The sequence below is a fragment of the Calliphora vicina genome, chromosome 4 (assembly GCF_958450345.1).
Source record: "Calliphora vicina chromosome 4, idCalVici1.1, whole genome shotgun sequence".
Taxonomy (NCBI): Eukaryota; Metazoa; Arthropoda; class Insecta; order Diptera; family Calliphoridae; genus Calliphora; species Calliphora vicina.
The window spans coordinates 119,754,195-119,771,675 of record NC_088783.1 but is presented as its reverse complement, the minus strand read 5'-3'; the positions used below and the strand labels follow the sequence as shown (position 1 = coordinate 119,771,675).

General features: G+C 30.5%; 2 protein-coding genes across 2 annotated transcripts; both read right to left on the bottom strand.

Annotated features, from left to right (window-relative positions):
• Positions 1–2,469: 2,469 nt before the first annotated feature.
• On the bottom strand, positions 2,470–9,320 carry LOC135957788 (nardilysin-like). The gene is made up of 8 exons (XM_065508591.1): positions 9,128–9,320; positions 8,953–9,062; positions 7,421–8,246; positions 6,641–7,360; positions 5,069–5,192; positions 4,211–4,371; positions 3,925–4,144; positions 2,470–3,734 (listed from the first exon to the last, which is right to left on the bottom strand). The coding sequence occupies exons 1-8, from the start codon at positions 9,202–9,204 to the stop codon at positions 2,970–2,972; spliced, it is 3,003 nt and encodes a 1,000-aa protein (XP_065364663.1). The 5' UTR covers positions 9,205–9,320; the 3' UTR covers positions 2,470–2,969.
• A 2,242-nt stretch (positions 9,321–11,562) lies between these two features.
• Nrd1 (Nardilysin) lies at positions 11,563–16,493 on the bottom strand. The gene is made up of 8 exons (XM_065506880.1): positions 15,910–16,493; positions 15,529–15,725; positions 14,641–15,463; positions 13,847–14,581; positions 13,665–13,788; positions 13,440–13,600; positions 12,820–13,039; positions 11,563–12,745 (listed from the first exon to the last, which is right to left on the bottom strand). Exons 1-8 carry the CDS (start codon positions 16,326–16,328, stop codon positions 11,807–11,809), a joined length of 3,618 nt encoding a protein of 1,205 aa, XP_065362952.1. The 5' UTR covers positions 16,329–16,493; the 3' UTR covers positions 11,563–11,806.
• Between the last annotated feature and the right edge of the window lie 988 nt (positions 16,494–17,481).

Sequence of the window (17,481 nt, the reverse complement as noted above, 5' to 3'; positions counted from 1 at the left end):
AGTGGGATTATTTCGGCAATGTTTGTATCATGCTTGGAGAAAAATAATATTTTGGGGATTAAAAATTTGAGTGAAAAAAATGTTGGTGAAAATAATAAATAAAAAAAATTTGGTGAAAAAAAATTTTAGTGAAATTTTTTTGTTTTTAATTTGGTGAAAAAAAGGTCGTGAAATAAACATGATACAAACTATTTCGGCAATGTTTGTATCATGTTTGGAGATTAAAAATTTGAGTGAAAAAAATTAAAATAATCACCCCTATCGTGAAAAACATGTGAAATTTATGTTCCCATGAAATATCCATTTCCCTCGAAGCGAAAATTGCTATCGTGATATTCCCCTAAACTTTTCATTCACAATAGTTGATTTTGTTCGTAGCAGCTGTTTATTGTTTACAAAATTCCATCTAAAAATTTCACAACATGGGGAATTTTTTCACGTGAACAAAGTTGATGAACGAAAAATGGGAAAAGGGAACATATTTCATGTGAAATGTTGATTAGCGTAGAAAAAAAGGTCGTGAAAGAAAATTTTAGTGATTTTTTTTTTATTTGGTAAAAAAACGAGTTATTAAAAATTTGGGTGAAAATAATAGTTAAAATAATTTAGTGAAAAAAATTTGTGTGAATTTTTTTTTTAAATTGGTGAAAAAAGATAGTGAAAAAAAATTTCACAAATTTGATGAAAAAAAACGAGGTAGTTCGATTTTAAATGCAATAAATTATTTTTATGGGGATACAAAATTTGGATGAAAATAATTAGATTTGGTAAACATTTTTTTTTTAAATAGGTGAAAAATGTGTGTAGAATATCTCGATTTTAAATATATCGATAAAAAAAAATTGGTGAAAAAAATTTGTGTGAATTTTTTTTTTAATTGGTGAAAAAAAAGTAGCGAAAAAAATTTTTTGGTGAAATTTTTTTTTTTAATTTGGTGAAAAAAACAAGGTAGTTCGATTTTAAATGCAATAAATAATTTTTTTGGGGATACAAAATTTGGATGAAAATAATTAGATTTGGTAAATTTTTTTTTTTAAATAGGTGAAAAAATGTGTGTCAAATATCTCTATGGGACTATCGGCAATGTTTGGAGAAAAATAATATTTTGGGAAGTAAAAATTTGGGTGAAAATAATAGATAAAAACAATTTGGTGAAACAAATTTTAATGATTTTTTTTTTTAATTTGGTGAAAAATTTGGGTGAAAATAATAAATAAAAAAAAAATTGAAAAAACGGGGTTTAAAAAACGGTTTAGTGAAATTTTATTTTTTTTTTAATTTTGTGAAAAAAACGAATTATGTAGGTTGATTTTAAATTTGGGTGAAAAAAATTTGTGACATTTTTTTTAATTTAGGTCGATTTTAAATAGCATTAAATAATTTTTTGGTGATAAAAAATTGGGTGAAAACAATTAGATAAAAAAATTGGTGAAATTTTTTTAGCAAAATTTTGTTAAAAATATATTTATATTACATGATTTGAAATAAATAAATAAAAATAAATAAATAAATAAATATCGAGTTAGGTTAGGTTCAAGATTAAATCTAATTTCGACTATACCGAATATATTGATGTATCAATAATGAATGCTATATCGATTGTGCTATCAATAACGATTCAGAATATAAAGCCTTCTTCCAATAGGGACTTCCAAACTTTGACAATAGATAGCGGCCGCATTGTTGAAGCTACATCTGTCGAATTGGTTGTTATATTTATTCAGTTTGTTTTTCCAAATCACCAAATAGCGTTCAACAACACTTACAAATAATAAAATAGTTTTATCTGTTCTGTTCGGGCAACATTCCGCGCAATGAGAACCTTTTCTGGATGAATGGATACAAAATTATCGAATTTGGCACGATTCCAATCCACATGTGATCAAAATGCGTCCAATGCAACCCCAAAAAATTCACTTTTTGGTGTGGATTTTGGTATGGCAGAGTCATCGGTCCATATTTCTTTGAGAACGACGTTGACCAGGTCATCAGCGTAAACGGCGAGCGCTAAGTTCTATGATTATTAACTTATTTTGGTCGGAATTAGATGATATGGACACCAACGACATGTGGTTTCAACTGTAGTGCGTTACGAGACACACGGCTCATGCCACATTGGACATTCTGCACGAGCGATTTAAGAGCCTGATAATCTCAAGTGGAGATGATGTGAACTGGCCACCGAGATTGTGCGATTTGATCCAATTAGAGTTTTTCTTGTGGGGTTTTCTTAAGTCACAGGTCTATGCTAATAAGCCAAAGTCAAGATAACCCATGTCATCGGTCAAATTCAGTCTGATTTATGCATTAGAGTCATGGACAATTTGACATTTCGATTGCGCCCCAACCAGCGAAGCCGCGACGGACATATTGTATCTAGAAATGAGACAGTTTTCTTTTCCAATTGCTTTCAAATATGCATTATATTTTTATGCCTTGGCGCCTGTTAATTGAACATAATTATGGGTATTTAAATGTGTTATTCTGAAGTTTATTATTTAAATGAATTATTAATTTGTTATTTTAAATAAATATTGCTATCATTTTTATCTTTTGCAAATACATTTGAACATTTTATTTAACAAGCCACTGTATTTTTTTCTAAATACTATCAAAATAATTTTTTTTTATCTTTATGTCTAACAACTATTCATTTGTAGTTCGTTAGTTTTGTTTTTTTGGAGTGTAAGTAAGTAGTTAATGATAAGGGGGGAAGAGAAACAATTAAACTACTTATGTAATGAAATAATTAAAAAACTTGAAAATAGTAAACAAAAATGTAAATAACATGTAGAGGGAAATATCAATGAAACAAAAGTAATCTCTTTTCACACATTTGGATGATAGTACGTCTATAAAAACTAAATTAATTTTAAAATGTTCGAACTTTTTTTTTTAATAAACACATTAGTTTTTGAAAGCTATTGCTTAAGATTTACCTGTTTGCTTGTTACTTGTGGCAGTTTTTATTATAGTTCGATTTTAATAGCAGGATAAACATGTAGACTTTCCTTGAATTCCTCCAAATTAACAATTGCTGCACCATCTTTATCAAAATCTAAAAATTCTAATTCCAAATTAGTATTAGTGTCTTCAGGTCTTTCTTTACATTCAGCTGTTGTGTTCTTAACACCCATTACTTGCACCGACAGTTGACGCAAATTTGTAGCTTCATTTTGTAGCCAAAACTCTAAAATATCCTGCTTTTCCAAAGTATGAACAATTTCAATTTCTTTAGATTTGCGTTGAAATAAATAGTCTTCACTGGTTATCTCACACCAATTACGCGAAACCTCTTCATACAATGTCACATCTTTAATTTCTTTTAGTTTTATAAGGGAATTTTTAAAATTTTGAAAATCTTCCTCACAGATATTCTGTAAAATCTGTTGAATGCTCACACGAAATGCTTCCATACGTTCGGCGACATAAACAGCCGAATGTTTTGTTTCCTGAGAACTGACATATATTAAATAGCCCATAATGCCATGATTAATTTGCGTAGAACAGCTGACATAATAGCCCAATTGTTCTTTGGTGCGCAGGACATCATAAAGCGTTGCCTCCAGCATCATTATAAGTAATTCTAAAATGCATTCAGTGCGCAAAGAACGTGGTCCAATTTGATGATAGTTTGCCACGATTGTATTACAATCTTTGGGATTTAAGTTGGCGCAAAGTATTTTATGACAACCTAAGGGGATTTCTGTGCCTCGGTCCTCCATTAAGGATTTCTAATAAAAAAAATGTATATATGTTATACTTATATTTGGAATGTATATCAGCCCAATTATGAATAAATAATCCGCGAGAATTTTGTTTCCTTTTCCCATTTTTCCTATTCAAACTCAATGCTGAAATTGGGAAAAGGGAAAAAAATCACGGATTTTTTATTCATAATTGGGCTGTATATCTATGGCTTACCTCTTTTATTGCAACACAATTCAACTGCTGCATAATACAGTCCATTACAGTAAGCGCAGTTTGCTGCTCCAAATTTCCTTGTATCAAAGCTTGCACATACAACTCTTGAGTAAATTCTTCAGCAAATGTTTTTATATCTAGCAGGTTTATAGCTGCAATGAATTTACATTTTTCTGTCAACAGCCAGTACTTTTCTTTCAACATAAAGCCCAGTAAATCTCTATTAATTGAAAGTGGGTTTCCATTAAAAATTATTTAATAAATTAAAATTTTGTTTATAACATACACATTAACCAGATCAGGTTTTATAAGATAATTATAATAGTTCTTTTGCTGCTGTTTCTTAAACATTTCCAATTGACATTCGTTGATGCGATCTTTGGTGGAGATTAAAGCTTTCATTATGATTTCAATCACCAAATAAAGTTTCTCATTGTAGCCATCGACCTTTAAATAATGGAAAATTAAAAGGTTAAAACCTTTTTTTAATAGATTAAAGATTTTATTTTATAACTATTTGACCTCCCCGGCTTCGCCCGGTAGCATTTACTAATGTTAGTTCTTCAAGTTTTTCCAACCCACATACACCTGCCTGTTCTTATTTATTTGCAAATAAAATATCTAAATTTGTACTGCATACTTTAGGGAGCTTTTTTATTACAGTTGAATGGACTCACAAAAAAAAAATTTCCGAGTTTTTCATGGAATTTTCGAATTTTTTTTCTTTACAAACCATCTCCTGAAAATTTCTAATCGAATAAAAAAAAATCAGCCAAATCGCTCCAGCTCCGTTCTCACGTGATGACATTACATACATGGACCATTTCATTTTTATATATATAGATAGATGAGTTTTATAGACTTTTGTAAAGCTAGTTTTCATATCTGGCAATTAGTGAACTTAGAAGTGGAAAATGTTGACTTCATGTAAGTGTTAGCATTTTATATGGACGGTCAAAAATTATACTAAATTTCGTAGACCTACAATAACGCCTTCTGTTATTGTCAAATCGTTATATAAGAACGAATCACTGTGAAACGTTCTAAATCAGAGTACATTTAACTCTATTTTCCATTATTCTGTCTTAATATTACTTGATTTTTTCAATTATAAATATAACATAATTTAATTTTCTATATCTACCGCTAAAATAACACCCTTTTCCTCAGAATATATTTGATAATTAATACCAGCCGTTGTTGCTGGGTATAATTCTTCCACCAAGTGATGCTGCACCAAGTCCAGATACAGTGAACATAAAACTGTACTGAAAATAAAGAAGAAAAAAAATAAATAAAATTTAGGGCCTGGCTCACTAAATGCGAACGAACATTTTCTTATTTTATATTGAAAACAATAAAAAAATTCAAATTTATTTGCTGTTTTCAATATAAAATAAAAAATAAAATGTTCGTTCGCATTTAGTGACCTCTTACACTAATTTATTAAAGAACTAAGAGCAGTTTTTGTGACTGGAAGATTTGCGTTTAAATTAAGATTATCTGTCCGTCTGTATGTGGAAATCAACTTTCCGTAGCCTCCAAATAACTTAAATACATGATTCATACATCAATAAAATCGACAAAATCGGCCCATAAATGGCTGAGATATAAGGAAAAAAAATCGGGAAAAATATTTTTTAACCCAAATTTTTTTTTCATTAAAAATTTTTTTTGTCATAAATTCTTTTTCCAATTTTTTTTTTTTTTAAATTAAAAAAAAATTTAAAAAAAAAATTTTGGAAAAACTTTTTTTTTAAAAAATTAAAAAAAAAAATTTAAGATTATCTGTCCGTCTGTATGTTGAAATCAACTTTCCGTAGCCCCCAAATAATTTAAATACGTGATTCATACATCAATAAAATCGACAAAATCGGCCCATAAATGGCTGAGATATAAGGAAAAAACCGGGACAACCCCGATTTTTGCCCTATTTTTGATCTATATCTGGATTACTTAGTCGTTAATATACACAATATGGATATCTAATGATAAATATTTCAAAGTCCATTGCAACGATATATATAAGTTTATAGTAAGTTGGACCTACAATGGGTCAAAATCGGGAAAAATATTTTTTAACCCGAATTTTTTTTTCATTAAAATTTTTTTTTTGTCAAAAATTCTTTTTCCAAAAAATTTTTTTTTTAAAATTAAAAAAAATTTGAAAAAAAATTTATTTTAAAAAAAATTAAAAAATAATTCGGAAAAAAAAAATTTGATTTTGTTTAATAAAAATATTTTTATGTATAATTTGGAGAAGGGTATATAAGATTCGGCACAGCCGAATATATATCTTACTTGTTTTATTTCGAATATTCAAAATTGTTCAAAATATTTTTGAATACAATCAAATAATTTACAACAAAGTATAACATTTACAATATGAATTGTAAATGATTGAAACAATCAACATTCGTAGATTAAACTTAATTTAATCTCAAATCTTCAAGTCAAAAATTCGCCCTAACTAATATTTAATATTCAAGTCAAAAAACTCGATCTAAAGCTGCTTTTACACGATCACATTTTACCACATATTTGTGGCACGGTAACAAAAAAAAAATCCAATCCGCTTGTAGAATGATTTTTTGAAAAGTTTCAAATTAACACAACATTCCATATCTCATATAAACATAACACATTGCACTCTTTTTTTAAAAAGTGTGTCTTAAAATGTGATCATGTAAAGGCAGCTTAAGAAATTTTTACTCACTTTCTGGCATTTTGCCTTAACAAAGGTGACATCAAATGAAAATACATATAGGCATGTGGTAAAAGAAATTTATCATCCTGCCTAAACCACAATTCAGCTGTATCTGTTTGTAATAGCTTTTCCGGAGTCTGAGGTAATTCCTTTTCACCATTTTCCCGCCAGAAAATACGAAAATCATGCGATATGAAAGCATTAGCTGTAGGCAAATAAAGTTCTGGCATTCTTTCGGTATTCTGCCACATTTTCAACCATTTAGAGGGTATTTCTTTGCTGGTATATTCGGTGCCAAACCATTTTTCCTTTTTGTCATAAACCACATTTTCATAGGTTTGTTGCGTTACCAACATAATATTGAAGTGGAATTGATTAATGTGATCGATTATATTTTGTATTTGAGCTTCATTAAATTCATAGTAAAGTCGGGATGCAGTTAATATATCTTTGGAGGGATAATATTTACAACAACCAACTAAATTTTGAACATTATCACCGGCCGATGATTCAGTGGCAAAACGAAAATTGCTGTTGTGTACAAAAGATACTTCATTGTATATTTCTTTTAGCTGGCAGGCTTTATTAAAGAGTTTTATATAAGCAAAGGTGGCTTTTAAAACTTCATCCAAATGTTTGAAGCCCAATTCGGTTAAGGTGATGTTTAGGTTGAATAAAGTAAACATAATGTTGGTATCGGGACCTGCCATCAGCTCTAAAGCCCAAAGTCTATATAAAAATTTGTTTGTTTAGTTAATCATGTATTAAATTATTATTTAACAAACTTACCTTTTTCTTAAATAAGCACACAAGCTGCCTTCACCTTCATAACCCAGGAAATAGGACAGAAAACTAGCCGGCTTGCATTTATATAATTTCAAAGTGGAAGGCAGCACCCAAGTCAAATACAATTTGCAAACATTTTCTATGGGCTTAACAAAGAAAACTTCCTTAAAGAATTCCCTTTTAAAAGCTTGCTTATAATTGTACTGCTCAAAATCGTGACCCGGCAATTCATTGTTTAAGACATCAGCAAAATGTTTGATTGCTAAATGCTCCAATTCCTTTAGTGGCAAGCAAGACTGTATACAAGCATACATGCGATGACTACTATAATGTCTTTTATAGAATTCATGCAAATTTCTATGTAGTTCTTGATCACTCTCAATATCCTCTTTAAGAGACTTTAAATTGCCCCAGGTAAAATTTTCATGAGGATAGTTTTCATTGGCTAAACTTTGTATCAACAGATTACGTCTAATCTCATCATTATTAACAATTAACTGATATTCTGATTCCACCGCTTCACGTTCTCTAGTCATGGAATCCTCTATTAGCAGAGGTTCTTTCAATTGGGCCGCAAAGTAGTCCATACTGCTGTCTAGATGTTTTTCAGGCACCTCAAAATAATAAAGCGTGTCTTCACTATCGGTACAGGCATTATTGCTACCACCATATTTCGTGAGATGCGTATCAAAGGAATTCTCTTTGGGATACTTTTTCGAACCCATAAAAATCATGTGCTCTAAAAAGTGGGCCAAACCCTGAAACTCGCGAGGTTGTATAAATGATCCAACATCTACCATAAGAGCAACGGCTGAGAGTTTTTCATCAGCTAAGATTATAAAAATGAGAAAGGTTTTTTTTAAATTATTCAAATGGCTAACTTTTATTTTAACGGTTGTAGATCGGAAACTGTCTTGTCATAGACCTAACTCAGTTATCAAAAACCTAAGTGGTGAGAATGTATTTGTAAAAATGTATTGAGTAATTTTTTGTTTGTGTTTTTTGTCAAGTTTTGATCGGAAACTGTCTTGTCAAAGACCTAACTCAATTATCAAAAACCTATGGGAAATCAAAAACAACCCTCGTACATGTATTTATTTTGTGTAATTATTTTGTTTTGAGTTTTTTTTCTAGTTTCTGCTCCATATTTCTCTATGTCTCTAGCCATAGAGAACATAGAGCGGAAACTCGAAAAAAACTCAAACAAAAAAATTACTCAAAAAAGTTACACATACGAGAGTTGTTTTTGTTTTCACATAGTTTTTTTTACTAATACATTCTCACCACTTAGGTTTTTGACAACTGAGTTAGGTCTTTGACAGGATAGTTTCCGCTCTATGTGTTTTCTCTATGTCTCTAGCTATTTAATTAAGCACCATTATAAATAATATATTGTAAAATTTCTATACAATATGCTAATGCAGAAGAACATTTAAAATGACTTCATAGGTTTGTGTGTCACAAACAAATTATAACGTGTCATTTCAAAACAAAATCTATAAAAACGCAGTATGTAACAAGTTTTTCCTACTCACCCTGTTCATTTTTGCTTAACTTTGCTGAATTGTGGTCTTCATTGGCATTGCAACCGGTTTTATTATCAGATACCAGCAACACCTTTAAGCCATTTGCTAAAACCAAACATCTAAACAAACAAAACAGAAAGATATTTTGTTTATAAATCATAAGAAATAATCTAAACATACTTACTGGTAAGACTTTTTATCATTTTCGGACTTGTCAGGTGTTTCCAAATATTCTACAGAAGATGCTTTAGTATTACTCATTATAATAATGGGGGATTCTTGTTGTCTCTGTAGGTAAATGATGAATCACTTGCAGTTTATTCTTCAGAATGATTGAATTAAATGTTTATTTTGGTTGATTTTTCACTTGTTTTTGTTATTATTTTTCCTCTTTGCAGTGTTCTAGTCTCATGCGGTTTAACAACTGTGTTCGTGTATGACAGAAATTATAAATGATATTGTTTGCAATTCATGTTAAATTGTAGGTTTTGTCATCAGTTAAGTTATAAATATAAAGCTAATTTTACGTAGCCGAAATTCTGAGTATTATAATGTTCTAATATTAATATACTATATTCTGTAAAGAGAAAACAATTTGTATACATATTATTAGTGGTCATTTATAACACGTATCTACCATCAAACTCCATATTTTGCACTACAACATATTGCATTAAATACACTTTCAGCTCAACTACTATTACTGAAATAACTGCAATTACTGTTTCCAAAATAATCGATAAAACTATTACGTCATTACTTTTATAAACGATGGTTTATTTCCTTTAATTAAACCGGATTCTTTTAAATTACAAATAAAAGCGCCAAGTTGTTTTAACAACTCTTTATTTATTCAAATCTACTCACATTAAAAACACACTGGTAATACGTTTGATGTTAACTTAAACTGTGCTTCAACTCGCTGTTCCTATTTATATACACAGCGCCATCTTCTACTACTTTCATGAATTTTCTAACGAAAAAACTAGAATGTCCTATTTGCACAAAGATGCCTCACAGCAACGGCTGTCATACTTACAAACAACATGTAAGTAGAAGTTTCTACGGATGAAAATGTTGATAAACTTGATGTGTTTTGCAAGCAGCCGTTACAGAAAGTTAAATTCAAATTGATAATGTAATTTCGTAACATATTTTCTATAGAAAATCTTGTGTATAACAGTATTTTCTACAGAAAATCTTGTGTATAACAGTATTTTCTATAAAAAATCTTGTGTATAACAGTATTTTCTATAGAAAATCTTGTGTATAACAGTATTTTCTACAGAAAATCTTGTGTATAACAGTATTTTCTATAAAAAATCTTGTGTATAACAGTATTTTCTATAGAAAATCTTGTGTATAACAGTATTTTCTATAGAAAATCTTGTGTATAACAGTATTTTCTATAGAAAATCTTGTGTATAACAGTATTTTCTATAGAAAATCTTGTGTATAACAGTATTTTCTATAGAAAATCTTGTGTATAACAGTATTTTCTATAGAAAATCTTGTGTATAACTGTATTTTCTATAGAAAATCTTGTGTATAACTGTATTTTCTATATTAAAACGTTTGTATAACAGTTTTTTTCTATAGAAAATCTTGTGTATAACAGTTTTTTCTACAGAAAATATTGTTTTTTTATAGAAAATCTTGTGTATAACAGTATTTTCTATATTAAATCTTGTGTATAACAGTTTTTTCTATATTAAAACGTTTGTATAACAGTTTTTTTCTATAGAAAATCTTGTGTATAACAGTATTTTCTACAGAAAATACTGTTTTTTTATAGAAAATCTTGTGTATAACAGTTTTTTCTATAGAACATCTTGTGTATGTATAACAGTATTTTCTATAGAAAATCTTGTATATAACAGTTTTTTTCTATAGAAAATCTTGTGTATAACAGTATTTTCTATAGAAAATCTTGTGTATAACAGTTTTTTTCTATAGAAAATCTTCTGTATAACAGTATTTTCTATAGAAAATCATGTATAACAAAATTTTCTTGTGTATAACAGTATTTTCTATAGAAAATCTTGTGTATAACAGTTTTTTCTATAGAAAATCTAGTGTATAACAGTTTTTTTTATAGAAAATCTAGTGTATAACAGTTTTTTCTATAGAAAATCTTGTGTATAACAGTATTTTCTATAGAAAATCTAGCGTATAACAATATTTTCTATAGAAAATCTAGTGTATAAAAGTATTTTCTATAGAAAATCTTGTGTATAACTGTATTTTCTATAGAAAGTCTTCTGTATAACAGTATTTTCTCTGGAAAATCTTGTTTATAACAGTATCTCTATATTAAATCTTGCTTATAACAAAATTTTCTTGTGTATACCAGTATTTTCTATAAAAAGTCTTCTGTATAACAGTATTTTCTCTGGAAAATCTTGTTTATAACAGTATCTCTATATTAAATCTTGCTTATAACAAAATTTTCTTGTGTATACCAGTATTTTCTATAGAATTGCTTGTGTATAACATTGTTTACTATAGAACTGCTTGTGTATAACAGTATTTCCTATAGAAAATCTAGTGTATTTTAGTATTTCCTAAACAATATCTTAAGTTTTAATCGCTGTCAGTTATAATAGAAAAAAAATAAACTTTTTACACATACAATATCTTTTATCTCATTTTTACTTAAAGTTTTTTTTAAGCATTTAGATAAAATTTTCATATTATTTTATTATTATCAATATAATTATTTAAAAAAACTGAAATCATAAAAAAATCATAAGTTCGAGAATTAAAAAAAAAATAAAAAAATTGCAAATTTTTAATTTGAATTTTTCGGTCTATTGAAATTGAATTTTTAAATTTTCATTCGCTATTTGAAATCACACAAAATTTAACAATCCTCTATGATGTCCATGCCGGCTGTGGGTGTAGCACGATCTCTGCTATCGGTATCGATGATGGGTGATTCCAATTTGGTTTTTGTTATGGGATAAACATGCAAATTTTCCTTGAAATCATTGATATCGACAATGGTGGTGGCATCACCATCTCGGGGTATAAATGTCAAATCCAATTTATTGGCCAGAGCATTGAACAGCTCCTCATTGGCCTCCTCGTCTTCGTCCATTTCAGAAGCCACATCGTCTTCCTCTGGGTTATCCTCCGATTCTGCCGTTTCTGTTTCCATGTCGGCTTCTAAAGCCTCATTGCATTTGCCGGCTGTATGACCTATAACTTGTACGGACAATTTTCTTAGATTTGTACGTTCGTTGTTGAGGCAAAAGTCTATGATTTCTTGTTTGCCCAAGGAGCGCAAAACCTCCACCTCTTTGCGTTTACGATCGAACAGATACTCCTCGCAAGTGATTTCTCCCCAATTGCGTGCCACTTCTTCACTCAAAGACATATCCACCACTTGTTTGATTTTGATCAACGATTCTCTAACATGTTCAAAATCTTCTTGGGGCATCTCTTCTAGTATCTGCAACATTTTGCCGCGGAACACCTCAATGCGTTCTTCTACATGAGCACAGGAGTTTTTGGTCTCTTGAGAGTTCACCGTAATCGAATAGCCAGCAATGCCATAATTAATGCGCACCGAAGAGGCCACATAATAGCCCAGCTGCTCTTTAGTTCTCAGGGAATCAAATAAGGGTTCTTCCACAAACATCATTAACAAATCTAAAATGCTTTCAATGCGCACAGAACAGGGACCGATTTGATAGAAATTTGTAACAACTGTATTGCAGTCTTTATCGTTTAACACATTGCAACGTATGTAATGAGAACCCTGGGGCAATTGCACCGTACGATTCTCGATATATTTTGTCTGGTAAGAAAAAGAAAAATGTGTTTTTTTTTTAAGTATCATGATATTTCTATTTTTGTTTTTCTGTTATTTACCTCCTTTATATTTTGGCAATTTAAGGTGGTCAACACGGAATTCATGACATTATGAGCAGCTTCTTCTGTTAGATTACCCTGCATTAAGGTTTGCACATACAATTCTTGGGTATAATTGTCCGCAAACTGTAACATATCCTGCAGTGTTATGTCATTAAGACATTTGTATTTTACTATTATGGGCCAGCGTATGTTTTCCACAATACATAAACGTATATCCCTAGATGATAATAAATGGGAGCAAAGGAAAAGACAAGTGTGATTTTAGTGGAAATAAGACAAGGTTTTGGGTTAATAAATAGAAGTCTTGTAACAATAACTATCAGTGAAAATATTACTGTGGGGATTAAGAGATACCAAGAGGTATTGAGCATATTAAATAAGAACTTTGGTATAGTTGGTAAAAAATTGCTAGAGTTAAGATTTGCTTAAATTTAAAAATCAAAATAATCACAAAAATATTTACTATCCCAAGCCGCATAATCTTATTAAACAAAAGAAATATGTTTATGAAGACATTTTCAAATCCTATATAAGATTCGTTAAAACAACTCCTTAAAAAATAGGTTTGACCCTATGTTTTATATTCAAATATAATCTAAAGTTTTATTTCTACTTACTTATTAAGAGCCTTGGGTTTTATTAAAGCATTGAAATAGGCCTTCTTTTGATGTTTCTTGAAAACCTCCAGCTGTTCCTCGGTAATATGTTCACGCATGGATACCATAGCTTTGGTGATAAGATCAACAACCAAATACAGCTTCTCGTTATAGCCACTAACCTGTAAAACAATAATAAAAAATTCAAAAAAAACTATTTAAATTTATTAATACAAAATAAACTACCTTTAAAACCACACCCTTTTCAGCGGAATAAAATTGATAACTTAAACCGGCCACCGTGGCTGGATACAGTTCCTCAGCCAAACGGTATTTAACTAATTGAGCATACAAAGCACACAACACATCACTAGCAAAAAAATAAAGTTAATAAATATAACAATTATGATTTAAAATTTACTACTTACTTTTGAGCACTTTGCCTTAGCAAAGGTGAAACAAAATAGAAATACATAAAGGCATCGGGTAATTGAAATTTATCATCTTGTCTAAACCACAATTCACAAACATCAGTTTGTAAAATCTTCTTGGGTGCCAGGGGAACCTCAGGTTTACCATTTTCCAACCAAAATATACGAAAATCTTGTGATATAAAACGATTGGGTTTGGGCAGATAAAGTTCCGACATGGTTTTACAATTCTGCCATAGATCTTGCCACTTTTGTGGCATTTTAATGCTGGTATATTCGGTACCAAACCATTTTTCCTTTTTGTCATACGTAATACCATCGTATTTTTGTTGCGAGGTAATCATTATATTAAAAGTAAATTCATTTAAATGTTTTATAACATTTTTAACTTGCTCTTCATCGAATTCATAGTACAATTCAGTGCCAGTTAGAATATCTTTCGGGGGATAGTACTTGGAGCGTATCACTAGATTTTGGACATTATCAAAAGCCGGCTTTTGAGAAGCAAAACGAAAACTAGTGGCCTCTATGCTGGACAATTCTTCGTAGGCTTCCTTGAGGGAACCACATTGAGCAAATAATTGTATGTAGGCAAAGGTGGCGGCCAAAACTTCATCTAAATGCTGGAAACCACTGTCGGTTAAATAAATGCATAAATTAAACAAAGAATAAATGGAATTTGTATCGAAACCAGATTCATCCACACCAGCTATTAACTCCAGTCCCCAGAGCCTAAAAAAATAAAATAAAATTAATTATCTGAAACCTTTATGCCAGCAAATATTACTTACTTTTTCCTTAAATAAGCACACAAACTGCCCTCACCCTCATAACCCAGCAGATACGATAGAAACTGATCGGGTTTACATTTATACAAGTTGTTCATTGGTGGCAAGACCCAGGTCAATTCCAATTTACACACATTTTCTATGGGCTTAACAAAGAACACTTCATTGTGGAATTCTTCGCTAAAAGCCTGGCGATAATCGTACACAGTGAAATCTTTGCCTGACAAATTATTACTGGGTACATCGTTAAAATGTTTTACCACCAAAGTCTCCAATTCGTCTATGGGCAAACGCGCTTGAACACACACATACATGCGATGGCCACTGTAGTGCCTTTGGCAAAATTCATGCAAATCTTTGTGTAAATCATCTTCATTTATTCCATCCTTAAGCGATTTTAAATTACCCCAAGTAAACGTACTATGAGGATAGTCTTTATTGGCCAGACTGGCCAACAGTTGATCACGTCTGGCCTCGTCATCGTAAAGAGTTTGTTGAAATTCGGATTCAACTGCTTCACGTTCTCTGGTCATGGCTTCTTTCATCATTAGCGGGGCCTTTAAAAGGGCCGTAAAATAATCCAAACTACTGTCCAAATGCTCTTCGGAAACTTCAAAGTAAAACAGAGTCTCTTCACATTCGGTATTGGCGTTATCAAAGCCACCACACTTTTTGATATGAGAATCGAAGGCATTTTCTGAAGGATATTTTTTAGAGCCCATGAATATCATGTGTTCTAAAAAGTGAGCCAAACCCTGATATTTGGGGGGTTCGGTAAAAGAACCCACATCCACCAATAAAGCCACAGCGGCTAATTTTTCATCACCTTAAAGGCAGACAAATTTCAAATTTGTATTATGAAATTTTCGAATTAAATAAAGAAAAACCTACCTTCCTCCGATTCAGCATCTGATTCACTATCCTCCTCCGAAGTAGAGCAAGCGGTAGTTTCACCATCACTTTCAGTAGACTCTTCGGCACAAGAATCTACCGTTGAGTCATCGGAAGAGGTGGTAAGACCATCATGTGGCACTGGGCTGGGATCTGATACTAATAGCACATGCAAACCATTGGCCAAAACTAAAGTTCTAAAATATTCAAACAAAAAACAAGGAAAACATAAGAAAAATATAAAAAATTAAGGGAAACTCTAGTTTATGGGCGCCATTCCGGATTGTTACCAAATGTTTACCAGATGTGCAAAGGTATAAAGGTTTTTCTCCTAGGCGACCTTAAACTAGATTTATTCCAAAAATTTAAAAAAAAACCCACTTGTAATGCTTTTTATCATTTTCACTCTTGTCTGGAATTTCTAAATACTTGACAGCTTCCTCTGAAGTCACCATATTTTGGCTAAGTTTAATTGTGGTTTTATTATAAATAAAACGATGCTGTTCAAAAGCTGTTGATTTTGTTGAACCCAGAAATTGACACGGTGTCTGTAAACGTTGTAATGTTGTTTTTATTGTTGCTGCTGCCCACAAAGATGGTGATGCTGCTACTGCTGCCGCTGTTTTTGTTTGTAGTCTTCTAAACCCGTTAATATTTATTGTTGTTTCAGCTGTATTTGGCTGTTGTAAAGTTTTTTGTTTTTGCTGCCAATAAATTTCTTTAAAATTTCGTTGTATTTTTGTCAAATTTTGTATTTTGTTGCTACAATTAAAACTTAATAATTTTGTAGCAAAAATCATGCACTTTTTCTCATGAGGCAGTAACTAAATTTTGCTTACATTTGTTTTTAACGCTTTAAAAACACACACACGCGATCTTCCAAATGTAATTTTTCTTATAATTAATTAAATGTTTGTATAATTTCGGTCTTTTTAACAAAATTTATTATATTTTTTCGATTAATTACTGACAATAACCTAAAATCAAAAAGGAAAATAGTTGTGAAGTGGCTGTCAAAATTTTGTTTGTGTGTTTATTTGAGGCACACAGTTGTACTAGAAAAGTACTAAAAAATAATGGTAACGCAGTGGAATGAAACGGGGAAAATAAAACAACGAAGTAAAAAGTAAACAATACGTTTTTAGAAGTTATTTACAGTTGGAATCCGTTAGTTTTGAACAGTAATTTTGTAGCAAAAATCATGCATAAATTATCTTTTTCTTGGAAGAATCTCATATGGCCGAGAATTATCTTATTATGGTAGCCATTCAAAATATAGACTTTCCGGTTCACATACTTACTCGATTTGTAGGTCAATCGTCAATTTCAACAAACACTAGTTAGACCTACTCTTCCAGAATCGATATATCCATGTCCGTCTTAACGTCTATATGTTGAAATCAAGTTTCCGAAGCCCCTAAATAACAACATCAATATATATGCTATAGTTCGAGTTCGGTTGCTATTTAAATTCGGGTAAATTTACCCACAAATGGCCGATATAGAAAAAAAAACTAAGACTACCTGAATTTTTGATCTATATCTGTATTTCTAAGTCATTAACATAGACAATATGGATATCTAATGATAGACCTTTCCAACGAAGTATATAACGCCAAAGAAATTCGGACCGACAATGGGTGAAAATCGGGATACATATTTTTTAAACCGAATTTTTTCCTCAAAATATTTTTTTCTAACTAAAAATTTGTTTTTATCCAAACTAAATTTTTTTTACACTAAAAATTTAGTTTTCACCAAAAAATTTTTTCACACGAATTTTTTTTTTTCACCAAAAAAATTTTTCGCACAAATTTTTTTTCACCAAAAATTGTTTTTAATATTTATATTAAAGTAAAAACCGCTCGTTTTTGAAATCACTCGGTTTACAGGACAGTGGCGAATACGTTTTTAAAATCACTCAATTTACTGAACAGGGATAAATTTGATTTT